This window comes from Chelonia mydas, chromosome 3, assembly GCF_015237465.2.
Source record: "Chelonia mydas isolate rCheMyd1 chromosome 3, rCheMyd1.pri.v2, whole genome shotgun sequence".
Taxonomy (NCBI): Eukaryota; Metazoa; Chordata; order Testudines; family Cheloniidae; genus Chelonia; species Chelonia mydas.
This window is the reverse complement of record NC_057851.1, coordinates 200181366-200208482: the sequence shown is the minus strand read 5'-3', so window position 1 is coordinate 200208482 and position 27117 is coordinate 200181366. Positions and strand designations below refer to the sequence as shown.

General features: G+C 41.6%; 1 protein-coding gene across 3 annotated transcripts in view; it reads right to left on the bottom strand.

Moving 5' to 3' along the window:
- Window positions 1-27117, bottom strand: part of SOS1 (SOS Ras/Rac guanine nucleotide exchange factor 1) — a 92546-nt gene that overhangs the window by 47660 nt on the left and 17769 nt on the right. For 2 of the 3 annotated variants that reach the window (XM_037896251.2, XM_037896250.2), the window contains exons 2-8: window positions 18568-18693; window positions 17166-17297; window positions 10982-11146; window positions 8191-8400; window positions 5987-6130; window positions 5001-5111; window positions 4811-4909 (exon numbers count right to left, since the gene is read on the bottom strand). In XM_037896251.2, coding sequence (XP_037752179.1) covers window positions 4811-4909; window positions 5001-5111; window positions 5987-6130; window positions 8191-8400; window positions 10982-11146; window positions 17166-17297; window positions 18568-18693 — 987 coding nt within the window. Of the gene's footprint in view, window positions 1-4810; window positions 4910-5000; window positions 5112-5986; window positions 6131-8190; window positions 8401-10641; window positions 10807-10981; window positions 11147-17165; window positions 17298-18567; window positions 18694-27117 lie in introns of those variants that run through there. The other variant, XM_037896252.2, reaches the window with a different exon arrangement.

The following is a 27117-nucleotide window of genomic DNA, read 5'->3' as shown; positions in this document are numbered from 1 at the left end:
TCTCTGTGTCACTGCAGAAGTTGTGTAACGTTGGCTTCCTCCACCTCATCAAAACCGGCTTTCTTGGCCAAGCCGAGGATATCTTTCTTCATAGCAGGGACAACATGTTTAAATCCTATTAAGTCACTGGAGACAATGAGGCAGGCAAGGAGGCTGAAGGTGCTGTAGGCTAGGAGAAGCATGTTGCGCAGCAGCAGCAGCTTCCTCTACTCTGCAAGCACCAGGGGCGGGGGCTCAACCCCCAGCCTGCCCACTCTACCCCTTTCCCCAAGCCCCCCACCCTTGACTCGCCTCTTCTCCCCCGCCCCCCCTTTACTTCACAGGCTGCTTCCTCGCTCCTACCCCCTCCCTCCTGCCTAAAAGTGGCAAGCCAGCCGATTGCCGCGGGCAGGAGGGAGGAGGGGAAAGGCACTGATCCGCAGCGTCTGCTGGGGGGGGCACCGTTGGGATGCAGGGAGCGTAGGGAGGCTGCCTGCTGTGGAGAAAGCAGGCCGCCAAACAACATAAAAGAGGAGCATTGCTCAACTTTAAACAAGCATGTTCCCTAACTGATCAGCAATGTAACAACGAAACAACGTTAACCAGGACGACTTTAAATGAGGAGTTCCTGTATTTGTATATTACGTGTGTGTGTGTGTGTGTGTGTGTGTGTGTGTGTGTGTGTGTGTGTAAAAATGTCATGCAAGTAATTTTATTTTGAAATATAATAATATGCATAAGAGCCTATTAACATACAGAAAGCAGCAAGATAGACTATATAAATTACCTGATGTAAAGAAAACCTCAGCAACCAGTTTCAAGAAATAGGTTGTACATAAATCGGGAGAATTAGGCATGAAGCCTTGACATTTATTTAAAAGAGGCAACAAACACTGTCGTAGCTTCTACCCCCTTACAAACAATTACAGTGTTATATTGAGTGTAAGATCTTATGGACAAACTTTCATCACGATGGCACGACCATTAAAATGAGGATCTAGAGAGACAGAATTCTGTAAAATTTTTCAGCACCGATTGTCAAACTTGATTCCTTAGCCATTTCCAAATTAAAGCCAGAATCATTCCCTTCTCTATATAACAGTTGTATGGGAGCAGCATAAATATACAAATAGTGTAACTGGTACAATTCCAAAGTTGTATGCCAGAAGAGCTCCAGCAGCATGTAATAAATTTAATACTTTCATGCTGGGAAAGGAAAAAAAGTAACATTCTTACCTTCAATGCCCTTGTTGCAACAGAAGGATTTAATAGGATTTAAGACAGTGCAAGAGAGTCAGGAAAAATTATTTGGAATTAAGATGATGTTTCCAACACACATGGACTAGAAACTAAGTTGCAACTCTGCAAAGCCTGGAGAATCATGTTAAGATGAAATTCAGATATTAAACAAGGCTTTGGAAATGGATCTGTGGCATCTGTCACTCATTTCTAGTGATACCAGAAGTGATCAACTGAAGTTATTGTGAAATGAGAGTATACCGGACAATCAACCAATTACACAAGTACATTTAAAATTCCAAAAACTACAGATATTTGCAAAAATTACAGCCATTCCCATCAAGTCACAAAACTTAAGTTTACACATATTACTAATAGAGATTAGCAAGATTTTTTTCAGGGAAGGAATGTCCAATATTGCACTCCCTGTATCAGAACACTTGCAGCATTATATACATTAGAACTGAAACCATTTAAAGTTACTGAAGCTTTAGAACGCATGATAGAGAAGATATTTATCTCAGAGAATATAAATACTACTCTTTCACATATTGTATTCTTCTGTGCAGGGAAGATTTGCAAATTGCTTAAGACCTTCCCTCTAAGCAAAAGGAAATTTTCAGGTGAGTTTTCCTAAAAGTTATCTTACAAAAAGAAAAATTAACAGTACAAAAGTATTATGTGTCTACCCTAACCAAGACAGAGATATGGTAACCTATGTCTACAAATCTTGTAAACTGTTTCCTTTGACAACATGATAGAACTGTTTATGGATAGTATTATGCAGCTCCACCTTTTATAGCACCATTCACACGAATATAAGCCAACTCTGTCTCCTTTAATTTTACATTAACTACTTACAGCAAGCAGGAATTCTCCACAAACAATTGATTCTTGTACCTTTCCCACACACCCCCACCCCACAGCTTGGAGACTCGCCTCGCTGAAATCACCGTCACCAGGAAAGCTACCTTCTATGATAGGTGAGACAGGGAGCACGAGGCCAAAGGCTCGAAGTGCGGGCTTATGAGCCTGCTACATCGCTCCCCCGGAGCTTGGGCCCGACATCCCAACGTGGGTGAAGAGTTGCCTGGCATGGGACCGTGCTCACACCCAGTCTTATCCTTTCCCTTGTGGGAGGTTGGAGACTGGCCTCGTCCTGCCTTCTTGGGCTTCTTAGTGGGAGCCATGGCTGGGGACTGGTGCTGGCTAGTGGATGGTCCCGGTGGGGCGCTGCGCACCAAGGTCACAGTACTCGGCGCCAAGTTGGAGTGTTGCTCCGGTGCCGGGGTGAGGGTCGACTCCATAAGGAGCACTCTTAGACGAATATCACACTCCTTTTAGTTCTTGGCTTGAAGGACTTGCAAATTTTGCACTTCTCCCTAATTCGTCCTTCGCCCAAGCAACGCAGACAACTGTTATGTGGATCACTAACGGGCATGGGCCTCTTGCAGCAATCACAGGGCTTAGAGCCTAGGGATCAGGGCACACCCCGACCAGAGGCAAAGTCCTGTTCGGGACCTACAAAGTGTCTAACTATAGCTAAGGGAGTTATAAACACTAATAAAAAACTACACACAGTATAAACAGGCGATAACTAGTTTGTAAGAACAAGCACCTACAGCACTAACTGAAACAGCAACAGTTCCAGCACCGACACTGGTGGCAAGAAGGAATTGAGGATGGGGGGAACTGGCGGCATCCTGTATGCTGCGGAATGTGCACGCCACTCCAGGGGGCACCGGAGCTGGTCCCCTACAGATACTGCTGAGGGAAAAACTTCCAGCACCAGCGCATGTGACAAGTACACACACCTACGTTGAATGGACATAAGCAATCACTCGAAGAAGAATGGATAATATTTGTATATTCCTGACGTACTGTCCATCAGATTTCAATTCTCTTCAGTTTTTTTTAAATCATGTGATAACTGTAATGCACCTGTGCTTTGAACTATAACGGTCACTGTGTACAAGTTATATTTTTTTTGCTCATCTATATATTCAACAAGAAATTGCAAGAAATTCTTTTCAACAGCAAAATCACACAGAAGTCAAACTGGCAGATGGATGTTTAAAACCAAAGCACATGTATTCCATAAAAGGTGCAATAAAGCCTCAAGACATTGCTAGTGCCAATTTGTCTAAATGCTCTATGAAAACTATGGAAAATAAATGCTCATCATGTAAAGTATCACTTGAACTAGTTGATATCTGTGGCTAAAAGAAGATGTATGAACATGAAACACTATTTGTGACAATCTGACTTCTCATTACTGAGACTAATTTGTCTGCAACCATTGTAATCCTGGACTCTAATTTGTGTAATATAATCTTTTATATTTCAGATAATTAAGTGTTCTTTACAGTTAAGTGTATATAAAAATGCTGGGTCTTCATTCAGTTTCATGTTTTAATAAAGAAACTGTCTGATGTAACTCTCCCTCCCCCCCCCGGCAAATTGAGTTATAATATTGTCACGTATAACCAAAATTATAAGCAACTCAAATCTTTTGACACTGAGCTTCCAGAACACAGAATGTTGTTACCAACCAGGAGACAGGAAGGATTTTTTTTCCATGATGTCCGAGATTTTTTTCTGAGAGTGTAATTTTTTCCCACCCCTCTTAAAAATTTCCTCTAAAGTAAAATTTAATTTTGGGAGAAACAACTTAAGCAAAATATTCTATTAGTTAAAGATTACTGTTTAATAAAAATGTCTGATTTGTTAAATCAAGAGACTTTGTCCATTTACTTTGTACTGTTCAGTTACAGTATTTTAACATGATAAGATCTTTACAATTCAACCACTGATAGTCCATCACATCACACAAAACACCCAGGAAAAAAACGGATTAATGGAGATGACTCAACTGTAACCTAAATTCTTCAAGATGAACGCTGCACATTCCCACTTATGGCATACACCAACAGTGTGGTCTGGATGCACTGACAATACATCTCAGGATCCAAGCTGCATCATCAGTACATCCTACGAGCGAGGATGTGCAGAGGCTACTCAAAGGAGCAAAAAAAGTTAATGGTGAAATAATTTCACTGGAATCCCGATCTCACCCAGAAACCAGAGTAACAATTACTTTACAAAATCTCATCAATTTTAGAAAACTCCAGATATATATGTATTTTTTTCCAGATTTTCCAGTTAAGAGATGCAGCCATATTTTCACTGATCATTACCCTGTCTTACACTGTTCACCCAGGCTTAGCTTTATTCCTAAAATATAAGCAAAATAAGTAGGAAGTAAAACTCCTTTTTCTATTTGAGGGATCCATTTTCAATACACCAAAACAATATCATTACAGTATTACTCATTATAAAAAAACCCAGATGTTAGTTGCTACACAATATAGATAAAAATATGGACTAGTATTCGTTACATACACAAATCTACAATGGCACAGAATTTACATTTCATTATACCAGATTCATCGTTCCATTTCTATTATTAAAAAATTCTGTTAGTCTACTAACATGCCTTACTGAGAATATAGATAGCTCTTATATAACTAAAACTGAGAACTGCTAATATGAAACAAAACATTTTACATGAGTAATATAATTTTTTACTTACCTTTAAAAGTTCAAAATAGTGAAGACAGTGATAAACGGGAGCAAGAAGCAGCCTTGGTAGAACATACTGAACAGCTTCTTTAAAACCTTCTCCTATTGACTGGAAACAAAAATGGTCTTAATCTTAAAACAAAAGATGTGTTGTAACACAATGGTATATTCTTAAAAACATTAAAAAAAAGATATTGTACCTGTAAATAGAATGCTGCTCCAGGCTTTGATAACTGACCAAGAAAGTGATCATGAAAAGCAGGTCGCAAAATATCTTGAGCGTATGATTCATATGGATCAAATGCCAGTTCCTAAGAAGGAATATAAAGTAAATTTTTTAAATGGGTTAGTATCAAAGCTTCATGTTATTGGTAAAAATATGAAGTATATTACATAGGAGAAAACTTTATATATAATTTTATCAGTAAGCACATTTATAAAGATTTAGGCCCCAATTCTGAGAAGATTTAAGCATATGCTTAACGTCATGCATTGTTAGTTATCAGTGTGAAAAGTTAAACTCATGCTCAAGTCTTTGCAGAACCAGGGTCTCAGACACTCCCATTTTGATTTCGGTCTCTAAAGGCCAAGTTTGATACTTCTAAACCTTAAAGCTCTTGTTCATTTCATTTCTGCCAGCACCTTGTCCCTCCACCTGCATGCACTGGAAATAAGGAGGAATTATGATAGTTGGGGGCTACACTTCTCTTATATAGTCTCTGGACCTGAAAATTTGGTGTCATGAGGGGATGCTCATGCAGCCCCGAATGGTCAAAGCCCTTCAAAAATGTCCCAAAGACCTGCGCAACCAGGGGGCAATCCCTTAGCGGGGAACCCCCCCTCCAAAAACTGCCAAAACACACTTCGGAATTATGAGTGGAAGATACTCATAGTGAAACTACTCCCACAGCCTTTTTGTGACTCAAACTAGTCTGTAGTCTCAGAATCAAACGTAGGTCAGTAGGGTAAATCTTGAGGGCCTGGGAAAATCTGCCCTGTGATGACTGTTTCTTTGAAGAAGGTAGATGTCAATGTAGCCAGCCAAGACAGCTGAAACAAAGATGTACTGAACTACCAAAAAACATTTATTCTTTTTTTAAAATTACTCCAGTTATCTAGGACATACAAGGTGTATAACAAAAATAAAATATATATTATAAAAACAAACTTTAATGTTCTTACTTACCTCTGCTAGGTCTTCAAAACAACTGCCTACTAAGGGGTGGGGACTGCCTTCATCTGTCATTTCTACAGTGTCCTCAATGTGGCCCAGTAGCTTCACGCTAAGTTCATGAATATCTGATATACGACTAAATATATTTTCCACATCCTGAAGGAAGAAATGGAACCATCAGACAATAAATATCCATGGTGAATAAGAGAGAGAAATTAAATCCATAAGGCAAAATATATAGCACACAAAGCAAGCTACTTAATCAGTTATAATATTGAACAAACACTGATTAGTTTCTCAGCTAAAGCAAGGTTATAAATATTGTAGGTAATGGACAGGTGATTAATTACTGACTCCTGTTTGGAAGAAAAATAATGGGAGAAGAAACAGAGAACTTAAGTATTTAACAAATAGGTCTATTTCTTTCATAGAATCAAACTCTTTAGTGTTTCCCACAAGTGTTGCCTTTTGGTTTCCATTTCAAATTTGAGTTAAGAATAGTAATAACCCAAATGTTAACCTGCCCTATGCAGTATACACAGTATTACACACAAATCAGACCACCATTCAATTGCCCAATTTGTGTTCTGAACCCACTGGTGAAACCCAAAGTCTAGCAGGGAAGAAAGATGAACCTGTGGAAGAGGTGAGCCAAACTTTTCAGCTTGGTTACTCTTAAGTAATCCAGTTTTCAGCAGCTCAGGATCTACTGCACATACCCAACTTTGTACACTATGAGTAAAATCTTGGCCCCAGTGAAGTCAATGGCAGAACTGCCACTGACTTCAGTGGAGCCAGAATTTCACCCTACAGCTTCACCTATAGAAAGAATGGCTGGAGGAAAGGTTTGGCAGAATCAGAAAGACAGTTCAACTACATGGAGCTCTAGCATTCAGAGAGAGATCTCATGTAGCTAAGAAAGTGCATGGCACTGACAGGAAAACAGACATTCCAATTCCCATGCCATGCCAGACTACTGGCCTATGTTAAACAATATTGCAAAAAACAGGCAGCACTTGCTGTTTCAAAAAATTGCAAACTCTGCACACCTCCTAAATTTCTACCCAGTAATGCACTTAGCCAATTACGCAATTTTATTTAATTATGCAATGCCAAACAAAGAGGAAGAATATCCTTCTGGTTCCTCAAACATGGTCAGTTTGTGACCTGAAGCATAAGTTTTAATCATCCTCAATGGTCTTAAAATCTTTGCATTTATGTAGAATTTTCATAAGAGGCTCTTTAAAAAGTGTTTTACAAACACTTTCCCCTTCTACTTACAAAGATCAATAAATATTTTTTTTCTTTCCCACACACTATATATATATATATATATATAAAAAAGGAACCTGAGGCACAAAGGTTAAGTTACTTGCAGAACGTCTCACAACCCAGTGGCAGAGTAAGTGACACAGGGATCCCAATTCTAAGTCCTTTAATATTTCCACAATACTGCCTGTGTTTATATTTTCAAGGCACTTCAGTACTACATAGTGACAGGCAGAAACAGAAGACAGGCACGATAAACTAGGGCATTCAAACAATTTGGATCTTAATGTGCACTTCAGTGTTGTTGGTTTTGCTTTTAAAAATGCAGTTTATATGGTAGCTGTACAAGTGGGTTGAGAAATGGTACAGGAGAAACTTCCTTCAACTCCCATAACATCAGTACAATAGTTCCCAGTGCACTAAATTGACTTTCTAGGATGCCAGAGAAGTGCAAGGGGAATATAATGCTACATGGTATAGGACACTCAGCCCACTCTGCTCTACAATTCTATATTCTGGATTCTAGACTTGTGGGCTGGGAGGGAGGAAAACATCCCCCTAATCCCTCATCATTTATTTCAGGATGAGCTATAATAAATTCCCATGCTGCCTATCCCCCTTTTCCTGCGTCTCCTTTCTTATCTCCATTTCAATCCTTACACCATGTGTGCATACACACACCCCTTTTCTCAGCCTGTTCTTTCAGAGTTGCCTTTGTAGAGCGAGAGGCAGCATCAACGTAAGAACATCTGTTACTGTATTTTGTTTGTTCATCAACAGTTCTGGGCTGCAGCGACAAGTGTCGAGAAACAGATGGCTTTCTGATAGTTCTTCCTATACTATAGGAATGTGATGCCGGACAAAAGTTAGGTCCCAGAAATTCTCACCTACATTAATGCAAACGTAAGCTTGATATGCATTAGTTGTAACATCTATATAATACTTACATGAGCTGAAAACAATTTGGAGTTGGAGACAAAAGGCTCTCTAAAAACTTTTATAATGAGATTTAGTTCCCGTATGTACTGTCGAACCTCTGCCATAAATGACTTGACTAGATCATAATAGGTTTGTTCCCCTGAGGTGGAGGGTTCCTCATCAGATAAAGTTAGTGTACTTATATCTTCTACATCTTGATGGAACATATCCATCAACACCTGTGTAAATGAAATTGGAGAAAGTAAGTGGTTTCTTTAAATATACACAAAAATTTGATACAAAAGTTACCAGTGGGAGGGGAAATAAGTTGTTATAAAAGATCTAGTTGAATACTATTAATGGGAGGCTTTGTATGTTGCCTTGAGGTTGGTTAAATATATTTGGTAAAAAGGAAATTGAATTAAGAAAAAATAATTAAAAAGCTAGCTATGTATCATCCTAATTCTAACTCAGAGCTACAGGAAAGAACTGACTGGTAGTTTGGGCTGTTCTACACTTTATACCCCATACGGAAGAGGGGCGGCAGGTTCATGCACTTAAGGCACACACACCTGCAAGTGGGATCCACAAGGACAAATGCTTGGAAATATGCAGTTCGGTTAATGGGTCTGTCCTCCATATGGGGTAGGGGTATGGAGGAAGCAGAAAGAAGGAAATATAGCTTATACTATTTGAGACTGATCATACTTAAGATGCTTATGGACAGAAGGTAAGGATTACATTACATAAAGGGGCAGCCTACAAGCAGCATGAAGGTACTTGAGGGAATACTGGACTCATGCATATCTATGACAGAGTATAGCAAGTGTTGACAGCTTTATGTTGTCTCAGAGTTAACTGATAAGGCCAGGCTAAGTCTGGGAACGCGGTATGGGCCATGTCTGTGTTTGATGTGGTGAATAAGGCAGAGCCACAGAAGTCTCCCTCTAGCAGGTTGTCCCTTCGGGGCAAATACCAACAAGCTGGATGTTTGCTTCAGAGCCCTTCAGAAACCTGGGAGGTTTCTGCTGTTTATGCATGGGGTTGTTGCAACTCTTCAGAAGTGTGACTGTAGTGTACTAAGAAAAGGAGTACTTATGGCACCTTAGAGATTAACCAATTTATTTGAGCATAAGCTTTCGTGAGCTACAGCTCACTTCATCGGATGCATAAAGTGGAAAATACAGTGAGGAGATTTATATACACAAATGTAGTGTACTAGGCACCCTTACATCCAAACCCTGTAAAGGCCGGTTTCTTGGCCAATGCATTTTGCTAGTCCCACCAACAGCTGAAGGAGGCAGATTAGGAGAAAGAATCGAAGGAATCAGCATCATTACCACAATCATATGGCAGGTACCCAAGCTTCTGCTGAACATCCACATACAGACGTGTACCTACCAGCAACGGTGATGGAGACAGCTGCCCTATACTAAGCCCTGGTCTGGTCAACATAAGACAGCTTTTGTCAACCTAATTACTTTAGAGTACACACTACAGCCTTGCTCCCGCCAATGTAAGTGCCCTACTACCCCGAGATAATAACTCCACCTCCATGAGAGGCATAGGGTTTATGTTGGTGTAGTTAGGGCAAGGCAATGTCTGTGTAAACACTGCAGGTTACTTACATTGGCTGTCATTCTTACCCATGTCAGGGTTCCATGCTGGAGCCATGAAATTGACAAGAAAGAGTTCACAGTTTGGGCTGTCACTCCAGGTAGGGTGGGGGGGGGGCTCCAGCTAGAGCCCAGATGTCCCCCTGGGATGCTGGCTCCCCACAGGGCTGCTGCCCCAGATCCCTGCTTCCCACCGGGGGCCCAAGGTGGGCAGGGAAGCACATGCTCCCGGCAGGGAGCTGAGCAGATCTGAGAGCCCGGGCTCCAGCCCCACACTGCCCTTCTTAAGTCAGTGGAAGTGCTCCTTATGAGGCTGTGCACCACCACCAGAAGGAGGGGGTGTGGACATGAACCATTGCAGTAATTACTGCAGTGGCGATAAGTCAACCTAACATAGGTCAACTTAAGTTTGTAGTACAGACATGCCCTAAGTGTCTTAATGGTCACTAAGGTCTCACAAGGTACTTCACTTTCCTTTAAAGCTAAGGAAGAAATGAATGGGGAAAGAGGGCACAATCAATACAAGGCTGAAGCAAGACAGGGGACCATTCACTAGAGCAACAAGAAATGAAAACCCCAATGAGCTGATTAACACGAGTAATGCCAATAACAGACAGGGTAAACACAGTGAGAAGGAGACACAAGAAAGGTTCCATGGACTTCCATGGAACTAGAGGCTCTGACTTCTTTTGAGGGACTGATTCCAAATTGTGTGGGGTTTTTTTTGTTTTGGTTTTTTTGAAAGGGAAAAAATACAGATTATTTGCCCTCCAATGTGTCAAAAGATTGAGACTAGGTGCCCAAGGCAGCTAGAATGCAGCAACGCTTGAGTACAAGCCAAAGGAATTTGGCTTATCGACCAACCATAGTCAGAAAGACAGTCTTCTGGACCACTGGGATATGCTGGGGTTGCATGAAGTGTCCCAAATAAAACTTTGCACCATCAACCCCCAGGAATGCTCTACATTGAAGTCACTGTTGTCTCAAAACAGCAATAATTTTAGAAGTTCACGTACTGCTGGGGGGTTTCTAAAGGAAGAGACATATCAAAATTCTACATTACAATACATTTAAGAACTAAGAATAATATTCAACACTGAGATTTTTAGACACCACTCAAGATCTGGTTAAAAATTTAATACTACTGCCGCCCCCCCCCCCCCCAAATTCCATTCATTTGACAAGTATGAATTATACCACCTACCTTATCAGCACACATTGCCACTTTAATGTCTTGTTTTGTAATTTCATAATGTCTTATATTTCGTACGTAATTCCCAACGAGCTTCAAGATATCTGCAGAAATGTATTCTAATACTGCTACTATGTAAACAGATACTTGGTGGTCAATTTTATAACCTAGAACTTCCTAAAAGTAAAAAAACAAAAAGTGCATCATTAAATGTGTTATACAACCAGTCAAATAACTAATTTACGTATTTTAGAATAAACTTATGAAATTATGTTTAATGACTATTGCACTAGACAGTCAACATCTGTCCATCATTAGTACTAGCAATACAAAAAATACTTCTTTCTATAAGTATAATAAAAATAACAGTGGTATCACAGATAACACTGCATGGTTCATACTGACTTTGAAATGCTGACAGTGCTACCAAGCATTCATAACATGCAATACAGCTCTACTTGACACGATCTAAAAGCACTGAATTCTCTATTACTCAGCCAGAATAAAAGTATTGCAATTTTTAGCAGATAGGTATTTAGGGTTTTCTTTTTTTTGAAAACTGTTACTAACCTTTCAAGATGTGTTGAATATGTACATTCCTCTCTTGATGTGCGTGCACCCCACGCAGACCACAAGAAATTTTTCCCTCAGTGGTACTCATTTGGCAGGGCTTGAGCACCCTCTGCTGGCACCAGTAAAGGGGCCCAGCTGACCCTGAGCCCCCTCAGTTCCTTCTATCCAGAAACTCCGATGCAGAGGGGTAGGAGGGCAAGTTGTAGAATGCACATGTGCAACACATCTCATAGAACAAGAGATAGAAAAGGTTAATAACTGGTGTTTTTCTTCTTTGTGCATTCCATGTGCATTCCATTCTTGGTGAGTGTCAAGCAGTTAATTAGGTGGAGGGATCAGAGTTTATGTACACAGACTGCAGCACATCTCACCCAAATTTGGCATAATTTCTAAACTACCGGGTGATGGTATAATGGGAGGAGACAGTGTGCACCAATGACTCGGTTGCTGCTTTACAAATGTCCAGCATAGGGATCTGCGCTAGGAATGCCACTGAGGATGCTTGAGATCTTGTGAAGCTTGCCCAATGGTGAAACATCTGTCAGATCATAACAAGTGCAGATACTTACAGTTATCTCAGATGAAATTCTCTGTGAAGAGACTGGAAGATAGTTCATTCTATCAACTATAGTCACGAACAGTTGGGTGGGTTTGGTCCTGTCTATGGATGTTAGATGAGCACTGGTTCTACAGTGTGTGTAGCAGTTGCTCATCCATATTTGCATGTGGTTTAAGGCAAAATACAAGTAAGTAAATTGATTGATTGATATGAAACTACCGCAGAGAGAGAATTTGATGTGAGGGCACAGTTCAGAGACCTTTATGGCAGAAGTGATAGCAATTAGGAAAACCAGCCTTTAGCAGCACCAAAAGGTTGGAAAGCGGATATTGCTGCCAGGTGAAACTGGATAGAGGAAAATGCTAAACCTTGCTGTTTCAGGTACAGCAGACAGGCGAATATATTTTGGCTGGATGAATGCATCAGTGAGACTACCATTTCACAAGCCCAGAGAGAGAACTGCTTCAATTTTGACAGGTAGAGGTGGAGGGCTGCTACTTAATAAGACCTGGTGAACTTGCTCTCAGCAAGCCTGCTCTTTGGGATTTAACCATGAAGCTTCCAGGCTGTTAAATGAAGAGATAGCAGGTTTGACTGGAACAGCTATCTGTGGTCCTGAGAGATCAAACTGGGGTGCAACAGGAAGGAGACTGGAGTTGCCAATTAAAAGGACCAGTAGAGTCAAGAAGTGGGGTTGGCAGGGCCATGCTGGAGCTAATAAAATAACCCAGGCGTGATCCCACTTGCTCTTTAGCAGCACTCTGTGTAGGAGCAGGACTAGGGGGAATGCAAAGTAAACCTTTTCTACCCAGAGTAGCAGGAAGGCATCTCTGATAAAGCCCGGACTGTGGCCTTGCAGGGAGTTGAATTGGTGACATTTTCTGATATACTTGTTTGCAAATAGACTTATCTGGGGAGTCCCCCACTGCTGGAAAATGCACTGGTTACATCACTCATGGTGACTGAAAAATGACCTGCTCAGGTGATCTGCTAGCTCGTTCCACACCCCTGGAAGGTAAGAGGACCACAGGTTGATTGACTGGGCTATGCAAATTCCCCCAAGTGAACTGCTTCTGACAAAGGAGGGACTAGCGATCCCATGCCTGTTGAGGTAAAGCACTGCTGAGGTGTTGTCTGTAAGAACAACAGATTTCTCCCTGATATGAGGTAGGAAAGCCTGACAGGCAAGACAAATAGCCCTGAGCTCTCGGATGTTGCTATGGCGAGCAAGCTCCCTCAAGGACCAAAGACCCTGAGTTCGGAGGGGCCCCAGGTGAACTCTCCACCTTAGAGCTACGTCCGAGATCAAAGTCATTGATGGTTGAGGGCTGATGACAGGAACGTTTGGACAAACACAGAGGATCCAACCACAATTGAACGAAATGAGAACATGCAAAAGTACCATGGTCACAGTATTCAGATGAAATTAGGTTGGTAAATACACTGAGGCCAGGCATATCTGGAGGGGCCTAAGGTGCAGCCTTGCGTGTTGTACATGGCCTTGTGCAGTTTCAGGCTGCTGCAATCGGATGAATTTTGAGGTCTGTCACAAGAGATCGAACAGATTGGAATCAAGACTCTGGGAGGAACACTCTGGCTGGGTAGAATCCAACACAGCCCCTGTAAACTCTATCCTCTGTACTGGGCAAAGGATAGACTTGTCTCCGGTAATCAGTAGGCCTAAGGCCTTGAAGGCTGACTATGAGTTGAACACTGGATATAACCTGAGCTTTGGACCTGCCCTTGACTAGTCAGTCATCCAGGTAAAGGCAGACCTGCACTCCTAATCTCTTGAGGAACGCTGCTACCACAGCCCATACATTTTGTGAATATCAGAGCTGCAGACAGGCAAAGCAGAAGCACCAGGAAGTGGTAATGCAAGTGCTTTACTACAAATATGAGGAACTTTATGTGCCCTTGGTATATCGACACATAAACGTAGGCATCTCTTAAATTGCGGGAGGCATACCAGTCTCTAGGATCCAGAGAGAGAATAATGGATGCTGGGTAACCATGTAAAACTTCTTTTTGAGATGGTTGTTGAGCTGATGCAGGTCTAAAATAGGTCTGAGACCTTCCTTCGCTTTCGGGACTAGTAAATAATGGGAGTGGAAACCCTTCCCTCTTAAATTTGTGGAATCTCCTCTATGGCTCCCATTTGAAGGGCAGATTAAACTTCCTGCACTAGAAGCTATTTGTGAGAGGGGTCCTTGAAGAGGGACAGGAAGGGAGGGAAGATGGGATGCAGGGGCAGAAAAACTGGAGGGTGTATCCCCCTTCTACAGTGCTCAATACTTAACAGTCCATAGTGATAGGAGACGAAGCACTGAGGAAATAGGAAAGGCAGTTTGCAAACAGGAAAAACAAGGCCTGGAATCCTTGCAGCTGGTGCAATGTCTTTGAACATCCCATCCAAATGCCTCCTTAGAAACTCCTGGTGAGTGGTCTAGGTGGGACAGGCATTAATGCAGAGGTAGAAGGAAGAGGTGGTCTGCTCCTATAACCTCTACTTTTCTTTCTCTGCAGGTCCCGTTGGACAGCTGGAGCAGAATACCGGAGAGGTTGCTGTAGCCTGAAGTACTTCCTGGAAGCGGCCAGGGTGTACAACCAAAGAGACTTTAGGGTTGCCTCTGAGTCCTTTAACCCATGAAGCTTAGTGTCAGTCTACTCTAAAAAGAGCAAGGATCCCTCAAACAGAAGGTCCTGCACAGTCTGTTGGACCTCCCGTGGGAGCTCAGAGGACTGCAACCAGTAGCTCCTACTCACAGCTACTGCTGAAACCCTGGATCTGGCAGCTGAGTCAGCCCCATCCAGAGCAGCTTGCAGCAAAGCCCTCACCATCAATTTCCCTCTCACCCATCAGCGAGAAGAACTCCTGCCTAGCATCTTCTAGGAGTGTGTCTTTAAATTTCAGCATGGAGTCCCATATGTTAAAGTCATACCTGGCCAAAAGTGCATGCTGGTTTGCAATCCTAAACTGCAACCCCTTGAATAAACTTTCCTACCAAACAGGTTTAACTTTTTTTTTGGTCTTTTGATTTTGGGGCAGTGCTGTGATGCCCCTGCCTTTCCCTCTCATTGGCAACAGATACTACAAGGGAGGAAGGAGTAGAGGAACTCAACCTGGGGCGGGTACAAAATACTTGTGCTTGACCCTTTTTGCAATGTGTGTGTGGGGGTCGGGGGGGAAGGGATGCAGGAGTCTGCCACAGCCTCTTAACTGGGTCCATAATGGCCTCACAGAGGCAGGGCCACACTCTGGAAGGACCTGCAGTGGCTAAAATTTCAACCAGGAGGTTTGAGGATTCTTTCACTTCCTTCACCTGTATGCCCAGACTTAAGGCAACCCTCCAACAATTCTTGGTGTGCCTTATAGTCATCTGAGGGAGGTGACATGCCTCCTCCTGAGACTGGCTCATCGAAAAGGTGGAAAGAGGTGGCCAGCACTAGATGAAAATGCTCTTCCTTTCTTTCTTGACCTGCAGGGTCCTGTTGAGCCAGGTCTTGATACCAGATACCGGGCTCGGTACTGGTGTCTGGAATGGGTGCTGCCCAGTGGGTAAGTGCCACACACTTTTCCAATGCCACTGAATAGGAGTGCCTGAATATGATCTGGAAATGGGGGGAAAGCTCCATGGATTTCAAAAAGGCCACTGGACAGGTGTAGGCCCCCAGTGACCTCCTGGGGAATCACTTGATGGTATCTTGTGACCAGATCCCAGGAAGGGTCGACATGTCTGGAGAAGGGGTAGTGAGAGTGGCTCCCAAGACAGGAAATGTAGTACCAATCTCTGATTCAGAAGACAATGACGCTCCTTTCACTGACCACGGAGATGTCATTGCAGACGGTGCCAGCAATCAGTGCAGAGGCCAAAGAGAAATGAGCATTGCAGGTTTTCCTTTTGATGGTATCAAAGGGTGAGATGTCAGGAGTATGTGAAGTTTGCATGGTACTGACCGCTGTAGCAACCCTGCTGGTTCTCCTGTGTTTGCTGGCACCAACAGGGTCAGGAGGTCCCTGGCAGCTGCAAATGCCTCTGGCGTGGCTGATACCAAGAAAGTATCCATACGGTGCATACCACCAATGTGGAAGGAGCTCCTTCTGGCTCTGGAATCAATGGTGTCAGTGATGCAGTCTTCTGTGGTACCAATGCAGAGGAGTGCTTAGACTTAGATTGCACTCTATTCTTATTCCATGCCTAAGCAGATTTCAGAGCCTTTTAGCAGTCTGCTTCTTATGCCTCTCAAGCACTGGGATGGTGAACAGTGTTGGGACTTGGGCACAGTAGGACCAACCTGGTTCAGATGGAGGTCTCAAGGCCGCCTTCATACTAAAAACTATAGCCTGGCTTCACAAACTTTCTTTGTGCGAGGCTTAAAGTCCCTGCAAATTTGACAATGCTCCCCAATAAGAGTTTCCCTAAGGCACTTAAAGCAACCTGAGTGCAGGTCGCTCACGGGAATAGCCTTATTTCAGGAAACACAGGGCTTGAAGCCTGGTGACCAAGGCATCCCTTGGCATTGGGAATCAACTGAAACCTTCAGATGGGGTAAAATCCTAATTGAACAAACATGAAACTACAATAAAATTCAGTAGTCTGTGTTCTCTTGTGAGTACTTGGAAAAGCAGGAAGAGCTGTTCCAGCGGCTGTCACAGGAGGTAAGGAGGAACAGAGAGCTCGGGGTCGGCTAGACCCTTTATATTGGTGCCAGCGGTTCGAGCCACTCAGATGGGTATCATTGAGGGGAAAATTTCCGGTGGAATACACATGTAGAATAACTCGAAGAACAATTTAAACAACTTCTTGGAAGTATAATCATAGTCCTAAATGTATTTAACAAGCATACAATTAACTGAAATAGAAATATTACAATGATGATGATACACTAAAATCCAGATGCTTTGAATGTCATGTAAAATTTGTTTTATTCCTTTTGAGTTACATTTCAGGCAATATACAGACAATGAATGAAAATGTCAGCCTTAACTTTATATAGTTCTGTAAAAGACAGGTTTGCCTAATTTTAAGTAGCAAGGTAATCAATTACGATTTGAGTACTTACTTTTAACAAAGGATGGATTTTTTCTACTGGGAGAGATAATGGATTTCTTCGTTTCCTCTTTTCAATAGCAGACTGGGCATCAGCTATTGCCCACTTATCAATAGGATGGGGAAAACTTTTTTGAACACGATCCTTAGGAAACAAAACAAGCACTAAGGGCTCAGTGAATAATCTGAATGTATTCAGCAAGTAGTATACTTGTTCAGATAGATACTTCACTGTTACAGATTAAAAGCAATTCCTTAAAAGGAATAATTTATTTTGATGCAACCGTGTTTTAATAAACAGACAAAAACTAAAGTTATACCAAAAACTATATAGAGCTACATACCCTAAATGTTGTACACTAAATATGTATTGCATACAAAAAACTACAAAGAACATTAAGGTTGTGAACTTAAGCACTCAATTAGGAAACACTCTCAGGTGTGTTGTGAAGTTTATTAATGTTTGTGAAGCACTCAGATGCTACAGAGATGAGTGCTATAGAAAAGGCCACAAGGAAATTAATAATTCTGTCTTCAGAGCAGGGATTGAATAGTGTGCAGTGACTAAGACACAGAGCCACACATTGCATAATAAATAAAATACAGAGTAGCTGTTCTTTCAGTTAGCACAGTCCATCCTGTGCACTGAGTAAGGCAGGGATCCTGTGGAAAAAAATAGTCTGATCAAGTAACTAAAGACTATCATTATACATACACAAGTAGGGAGCCAAATTAAGATTCATGGGCAAGCTTAATTTTGGTGTTTCCAAACTGCTGAGTGGTTGACTTTGCAACCTTAATGTCCCATTAATGTAGGTTTTTTATGTATAATTTCCTAGGTTTTTTAAAAAAGCAAACTAAAAACTAGCAGAGATCCCCCCCCTCCCCAAAAGCAAATACCGTACAGTACTGTGTTAAACTAATAAAAACATTAAGGGAAAGTTTAAGAAAAAAGATTTGACAAGATAAGGAAACTGTTTCTGTGTTTGTTTCACTTCAATTAAAATAGTTAAAGGCTGCATTTTTTCCTGAATAGTAAAGTTTCAAAACTGTATTAAGTCAATGTTCAGTTGTAAAATTTTGAAAGAACAACATAACTCTGAACAAAACATTATGGAACATTTCAGAGTTACGAACAACCTTAATTCCGAGGTATTTGTAACTCTGAGGTTCTACTGTACTCCTCAGAGCGAGGCTGTAAGCACGAAAACTTCTCTCTCTCATTGACAGAAGTTGGTCCAATAAAAGATACTGCCTCACCCACCATGTCTCTCTAATATCCTGGGACCAACACAGCTACAACAACACTGCATACATGTATTTCTCATGACATTTTAAAGTGCTAATTAGACTATTCATCCACAGCATCCCAAATTAAAGCTGCAAAATACAGAACAGATAAACATTTTCTGTACCTCTACATCCAGAAAGCTTCTTGGCTGGGCTTGGCACAGCATATTCAACAACTGCAGAATTAACTCCTCAACATATTGTAAAGCATCTTCAGCTGAGGAAAGTTTAGGATGGACCTGCACCTGAACCTACATTGAACAGAAAATTGAGTTAAACCTTGCACACTTTCCCCACTGAGTCCATGCTTTATTTCCACGGAAGTTAACTTACAGGTAAAAGAATTTCAGGAGCAATAGACCACAGACCTAAAAACTAATAGAGAGCCCGAATTTTATGTGGCCTAAATCAGCATAGCTCACAGATTGAAGTCAAAGGAACCATACCAATTTGTGCCAAATCTAACCCACAGTACTGAAGTGAACACATTTTGAAATACGCAACATTTGATGCTGACTTAGTTCTACTGCAATGTCTACAAGATATTGTCTGATAATGAGTGGGCTGTGAAGCAGCTATGCATATATATTTAAAAAAAATAAACATTGCATATTTTTCCCTTTCCCTCCCTTCATCTATTGCTTGCAGACTAAACTCTTTAGGCTGGAATAGTATGTGTGTGTACTATGTTTAATGCAATGTGAGCGACTATACTGGAAAAATTAAAATAATTTTTAAGGTACAGCACTGTATTTAAATAGTTCCACCTTTTTAGGAAAATTTAGCAGTCTTAAAGCTTTAAATTTAAATCAATTTGCCTAAAGAGTTTGGCTTTCACCAAAAGTAAGTTTCCTTTAGTGTTGTTTGAAGGAAGTTAAACTACCTTCAGTGCCAGTTGCACTGTTTTGAATACTTGATTATTCTGAACCAATCTCCAAAATAAAAATATTTACAATATATTACTTCATCGGATCTGCACTCAATAATGCTTCAAATTTTACAAATATTAATGTTACACACTAAAGGTAAAATTTAGATTTGCTGTTATAGCTGGGAATAAATTCCCAATGACGTAAATATAGTGAAGATGCACCCCCCACCCCCCAATACCTGTTAAATTACAGATGTAATTTTCTGGAATACCGGTTTAGTAATTAAAAAGTACTACCTGAAACAGGACTGCAGTGTAATGGCTTCTTCCTACCCCTGCAGCTAACAAATAGCTTGGTTTTAACAGTTTAGGTACACACAAAGTTCAAAGTCTTAGGCTATGTCTACACTGCCACTTTCAGCACTAAAATTTTAGTTATTCAGGGGTGTGAAAAAACACATCGCTGAGCGACAAAAGTTTTAGCGTTGAAAAGCGCCAGTATAGACAGCGCTTTATCACTGGGAGCCGCGCTCCTGGCGATAAAGCTACCATTGCTCGTTTAGGGTGGGGTTTTTGTTTGTTTGTTTTTTATTGCCAGGAGAGCTCTCCCCCAGTGATAAAGCATGTCTACACTGCCCACGTCACAGCGCTGCTGCGGCCATGCTCTAACGTGGGCAGCGTAGACCTACCCTTAGAAGTAATATTTTAAAAACACCTAAGAACATTGTTCTTCGAAGTATTCACCACAACTGTTTAAGTATTTGTGCCAAAGGAAGCTGATAGGTAATAACCTCCATAGTCATTCCAAGTAGCAAAACCATCAAATTTACTATCCCGCCACCACACTCCAAAACCCTCCATCAGTCACCCCAATCCCCTGAAATACCTTCCCTAAATCATAAACCGTCAATCTATCCAATCCGAATATCAACTCAACATGCCAACATTCAGTAAATGATTAATTATGGAGGCATCATTAGTAGCTCCACAGTTAAGGCTGCATTCGTATTTGCGCTTACAGCAGGAATTAAATCTTATGAGAAAAAAAAGCATCAAATGTGCATGCATCATTCTGCCTCAGAAGCAGAAACCTATTGGGCCTGCTGAAGCACTCCATGAGGCTTCATGTTTGTGGACTGTTCTTTGTTATATATCCTGCCTTTGAATTTGTGCAGTTTGCTAAAACTTAAATGAGAGGGTGGGTTTAGTTTGACAAATTATGGCCACACTTAGTGGGTCTAAAAGCACCTCTAGTAGTCACTGCTTTTTACCTTAAAATCCTGGGAAATCATGAAAAACAAATCTCTGTGCAAACTGACTGACCAGAGCATTTATTTTGGATCTGAAGCAAATTTGATTTTTGCCAGCACCGCATTCTAACCAGCTTGTATGATATGTTTTGGTGGCGTTTGTGAAACAGCAGGAAAACTACTAGCCTATCAGGCAAAAATCCAGGACAGCTCAGTTTACTGCACGCTGAGATTACCATAATATCATATGTTAGCATTTGCATTACATAGAACCTAAACCTTCCAACTCGGATTAGAGCACCACCATAGTAGCTGCTGTACAAACTGAGTAGGACAGTCTCTGTCCTAAAGAGAGCAATCTAATTTAGGATGCAACAGTGGATAAACCAAAAGTATAGGTTTAGCGAGGGAAGATAAGAAAAGCAGCAATGAGAATATGCATTAACACAGGCTGGCACATGATTTCAAGACTTGTTAAACAGTAAGCCTCGCATGACCTTCTCATAAACAAACTAGGGAAATGCAACCTAGATGAAGCTACTATAAGGTGGGTGCAAAACTGGTTGGAAAACCGTTCCCAGAGAGTAGTTATCAGTGGTTCACAATCATGCTGGAAGGACGTAACAAGTGGGATCCCACAGGGATCAGTTCTAGGTCCAGTTCCGTTCAATATCTTCATCGATGATTTAGATAATAGCATAGAGAGTACACTTATAAAGTTTGCAGATGATACCAAGCTGTGAGGGGTTGCAGGTGCTTTGGAGGATAAGATCAAAATTCAAAATGGTCTGGACAAACTGGAGAAATGGTCTGAAGTAAATAGGATGAAATTCAATAAGGACAAATGCAAAGTACTCCACTTAGGAAGGAACAATCAGTTGCACACATACAAAATGGGAAATAACTGCCTAGGAAGGAGTGCTGCAGAAAGGGATCTGGGGATCATAGTGGACCACAAGCTAAATGAGTCAACAGTGTAAAACTGTTGCAAAAAAAAGCAAACATAATTCTGGGATATATTAGCAGGAGTATTGTAAGCAAGACATGAGAAGTAATTCTTCCACTCTACTCTGCGCTGATTAGGCCTCAGCTGGAGTAGTGTGTCCAATTCTGGGCACGACATTTTAGGAAGGATGTGGACAAATTGGAGAGAATCCAGAGAATAGACACAAAAATGATTAAAGGTCTAGAAAACATGACCTATGAGGGAAGATTGAAAAAATTGGGTTTGTTTAGTCTGGAAAAGAGAAGACTGAGGGGCGACATAACAGTTTTCAAGTACGTTACAAGGAGGAGGGTGAAAAACTGCTTTTTCTTAACCTCTGAGGATAGGACAAGCAGCAAAGGGCTTAAATTGCAGCAAGGGAGGTTTAGGTTGGACATTAGGAAAAACTTCCTAACTGTCAGGGTGGTTGAGCACTGGAATAAATTGCCTAGGGACGTTGTGAAATCTCCATCATTGGAGATTTTTAAGAGTAGGTTGGACAAACACCTGTCAGGGATGGTCTATATCAGAGGTTCTCAAACTGTGGTCTGCGGACATTCAGGTGGTCCGCGGATAGTTCCCTCTAAGGTGTGCGCCTGGGCAGCCTCACACGAGAGAATGAAGGGCCACCCACCTAACTAGTGGAGCCGCATAGTCATGGCTCCACTAATTAGGTGCCTGGACCCTGGAGAAGACACACATGTAAGGTGAAGTGTTGGCCTTGGGGTGAGGGGACAATGGGGTAAGAAAAGGGGGTGGGGGGAATTTGGGATGTGCAGGGCTGAGGCGGTCAGAGAAAAAGGCGACTTTCCCCAGCTCCAGGGCTGTGGCTGCCGGGGAGAGACAGCCCTCCTTCCCAGCCTCAGCTCTGTGGCTGTTGTGGTGTGGGAGAGACCTCCCTCCTTCCCAGCTCCAGCTTGGGGGCTGCCATAGTTGGGGAGAGAGGGCACATCCATCACATTAGAAAGGCAAGACTACAGATGCTCCCCGACTTATGCAATCGTTCCGGAAAGCCTTGTGAAACCTGGATTTTGCGTAAATTGGAAACGTATACCCGTATGTTACACAAAAATTTCCGTGACTCGCAAATCCTATTTCTGGTTTACAGAGCTTTTCCCGTAAATGAGAATTTGCGTAAGTTGGGTCTTGCGTAACCCAGGGAGTATCTGTACGCATATTAAAAAGAGTCGTGTGTTTTTATTTGTAGAACAAAAACCAAACAAACAAAAAGTTTTTTTATATAGTGCTTTTATCCAAAGCGCTTTACAATAGTTAACTAACGGTACAAACAACATTTAGAAAGATCAATAAGTGGTCTGCCAAGACCCTCAACAATTTTCAAGTGGTCCGTAAAAAAAAAAGTTTGAGAACCACTGGTCTAGATAATACTTAGTACTGCCATGAATGCAGGGGACTGGACTAGATGACCTCTCAAGGTCCCTTCCAGTCCTATTATTCTTTGATTCTATAAAAACAGGTTAACAAAACAAGTAAATGATTCTCAACCTTTCCACGTGACCCTGTGTTACAATAAAAGGGGTGCTCATGACTCCCCCACAGGCCCCATTTGCAGGCCCAGGTGACAAACCCATGCAATCATAGAATCACAGGGTTAAAAGGGACCACAAAAGTCTTCTAGTCTAACCCCCTGCCAAGATGCAGGATTTGTTGGGTAAACCATCCAAGACAGACAGCTATGCACCCTCCTTTTGAAAACCTCCAGTGAAGAAGCTTCCACAACCTCCCAAGACAGTCTGCTCCATCGTCCTACTGTTCTTACAGTTCAGAAGTTTTTCCTGAAATTTAATCTAAATCTGCTAAACTGTAGTTTGAACCCATTGTCTTTTGTCCTGCCCTCAGTGGCAAAAGAGAAAAACTTTTCTCCATCTTTTTTATGGCAGCCTTTCAAGTATCTGAAGACCGCCATCAAATCCCACCTTAATCTCCTCTTCTCCAAACTAAACATACCCAGTTCCTTCAGCCTTTGCTCATATGGCTTGCATTCCATCCCTTTGATCATCTGTGTCGCTTGAGTCTGGATCCGTTCCAGTTTCTCTACATTCTTTCTGTCATTAGTGACCAAAATTGGACACAGTACTCCAGCTGAGGCCTAACCAGCACCGAGGAGAGTGATACTATCACCTTCAGTGACTTACATGCTATGCCTCTGTTAACGCAACCTAAAATTGCATTTGCTTTTTTTGCAACAGCATTGCACTGCTGACTCATGTTGAGGTTGTGATCTACAATTCCCATATCCTTCTCATCATTGCTGCTGCCAAGCCAGTTTCCCCCCATTCTGTATTTGTGCATTTGGTTTTTCTTAGGTGTAGTACTTTACATTTGTCTTGTTGAATTTCATTTAGTTATCTATAGCCCAGTTCTCCAATTTATCAAGATCCTTCTGAATTTTAGCTCCATCCTCCAAAGCATTGGCAACCCCTCCCCTCAGCTTTCTGTCATCTGCTGTAAACTTGATCAGCGTGCTCTCTATACCTACATCCAGGTCATTAATGAAGATATTAAACACCGGATCCAGAACAGATCCCTATGGCACTCTATTAGAGACCTCCCTCCAATCTGACATTATTCCATTAATAGTTACTCTATCAACATGGAATTTCATCTGCCCCTTTCTTGCCCAGTCACAAAACTGGGTGACTGGTCAAGAAAATGGCAGATGAAATTCAATGTTGATAAATGCAAAGTAATGCGCATTGGAAAACATAAACCCAACTATACATATAGAATGATGGGGTCTAAATTAGCTGTTACCACTCTCTGAAAACACTCACTCAATGTGCAACGACAGTCAAAAAAGCTAACAGAATATTGGACATCATTAAGAAAGGGATAGACAGACAGACAGAAAATATCATATTGCCTCTATATAAGTCCATGTGGTACACCCACATCATGAATATTGCGTGCAGTCGCCCCATCTCAAAAAAAAAAAAATATTGGAATTGGAAAAGGTTCAGAAAAGGGAAACAAAAATGATTAGGGGGATGGAATAGCTGCCATATGAGGAGAGATTAATAAGACTGGGACTTTTCAGCTTGGAAAAGAGACTACTAAAAGGCGATTTCATAGAGGTCTATAAAATCATGACTGGGGTGGAGAAAACAAATAAGGAAGTGTTACTTACTCCTTCTCATAACACAAGAGCTAGGGGTCATCAAATGAAATTAATAGGCAGCCGGTTTAAAAGAAAAGAAAGTATTTTTTCACACAATGCACAGTCAACCTGAGGAACTCCTTGCCAGAGGATGTTTTGAAGGCCAAAACTATAACAGGATTCAAAAAAGAACTAGATAAGTTCATGAGGATAGGTTCATCAATGGCTATTAGCCAGGGTGTGCGGGGATGGTGTCCCTAGCCCCTGTTTGCCAGAAGCTGGGAATAGGTGACAGGGAATGGATCATTTGACAATTACCGGTTCTGTTCATTCCCTCTGGGGCACCTGGCATTGGCCACTGTCGGAAGACCAGATACTGAGCTAGATGGTCTGGCCCAGCATGGCCATTCTTACGTTCACGGTTGTTTAACCAACTGTGTATCCACTTAATGGTAGTTCTGTCAAGCCTGCATTTCTCCAGCTTACTTATCAGAATGTCATGTGGGACTGTGTCGAAAGCCTTGCTGAAGTCCAGGTATATTATGTCCACCGCAATTCCCCCTCGCCACCAAATCATTTACCCTGTCAAAGAAGGAAATCAAGTTTGTTTGGCAGGATTTGTTCTTGGTTCCGGTTCTTTGGTTTGGCATGATTTGTTCTTGGCTGCTAGTGATTACCCCTTCATCCTCCAGGTATTCACAAATTTAATGTTTTATACCTTGCTCTAGTAGCTTCCCAGGTATCAAAGTCAGGCTGACTGGTCTATAATTCCCCAGCTCCTCCTTTCCCTGCTTTTTAAAGATGGGCGCTATGTTAGCCCTTCTCCGGTCTTCCGGGACCTCTCCTGTAATCCATGAGTTTGTAAATATTATTGCCAGTGGCTCAGATTTCTTCAGCTAATTCCTTCAATACCCTTGGGTGAATAGCATTCAGGCCCACTAATTTGAATTCATTCAGATTAGTCTTTACTTATCCCAATCTTAATCCCTTCCCCTTTATTGTCTATGGCAACTTCACTAGTTGCCTGGTCACATTATTTTTTGAGAGACGACTGAAGCAAAAGTTGGTGTACAGGAGCTCTGCCTTCCTATCATCTTCTGTGGCCAATTGACCTTCTCCATTGAGCAGTGGACTCACACCATCATTGATCTTTCTTTTTTTGTCTGACATTTGAAGAACCCCATCCTGTTGTCTCAAACATTTCTTGCCAGCTGTAACTCATTTGTTGCTTTAGCTTTCCTGATTGTGTCCCTACATGCTCGCACTATTCCCATGCAGACTCCTTGGTGACAGCTCCTATTTTGTATCCCTTCTTTTGCTTTTTAGAGAGCTAAAAAGCTCCTGGTGCAACCACACTGGCCTGCTGTGGTTCTTCTCATCTTTCCTCTGCATCAGAATAGCTTGATGTTGGGACTCTAGAATTCTATCTTTTAAGAAATGCCAGACCCCTTGACTCCTCTTCTTCCTAATTGGTCTTTCCATGGGACCTTGCCTACTATTTCTCTGAGTTGAAATCTGCCTTTCTGAAGTCCAGTGTCCTTGTTTTTGCTGTTCTCATGTCCTCCATTCCATGGGATCTTGAATTTTACCAGATCATGATCACTTCCTCCCAAATTCCCAATCACCTTCACATTCTCAAGTAATTCACCCCTGTTGATCAAAACCAGATCCAAAATGGATGACCCCCTACTTGCTTCCTCAATTTGCTCAATCAGAAAGCTGACCCCCCACACATACTAATAAATACATGAACTCAGAAGATGAAGTTAATGTTCAGTTTACTGAGCTCATATATATAGCCAAACATCACACTCCAGTACCAAAGATCACTATTTATCTGAACACTTGACCCCACCCTGAAATTACGAGAACTTGTTTGTTCTGAAATGCTTACCTGGATGAGATAAGGGAGACTATTAAAACAGCTGCTTAAATCTTTTACAAAGGCTTCAGAGAGTGCTAAACTAGTCACTGAAGTTTCACATCCATTTTAGAAGTTTTAAAACTACAAATCCCTTTCCTGCTCGGTTGCTCACCTTTCACTCCCATCTTGTGAAATTACCACTTTACTAGTTCTTTAATCATAGCCTTCAAGGCAGACAAGCCCTAGATTTCTAATGCAAGATACAGATTGGGGTGAGCTGAGCTCTTACTGAAAAAAATTTCATACTTTGTTTTAGAATAAATCTACTCACAAGAGTTTTATATGCAGTAGAAAAGTGAACAGGTATTTTGTGGTGTCTGGCTACAAATCTGGGAGTACAACTTGGTGTATACATTTGAGGTGGAAAAATTTATGGTTATGGCGGTCATGTTATTGATGTATATAGCAGTGAGGTAGCGCAGAGGCATGTGATTGTTGTTAGAAGTATCAGTAAGCTTCAAATTACGGAATTATATCATATAAGTGACCATTTCTACACCGATAAGAGAAAGCTGAATGGACATTCT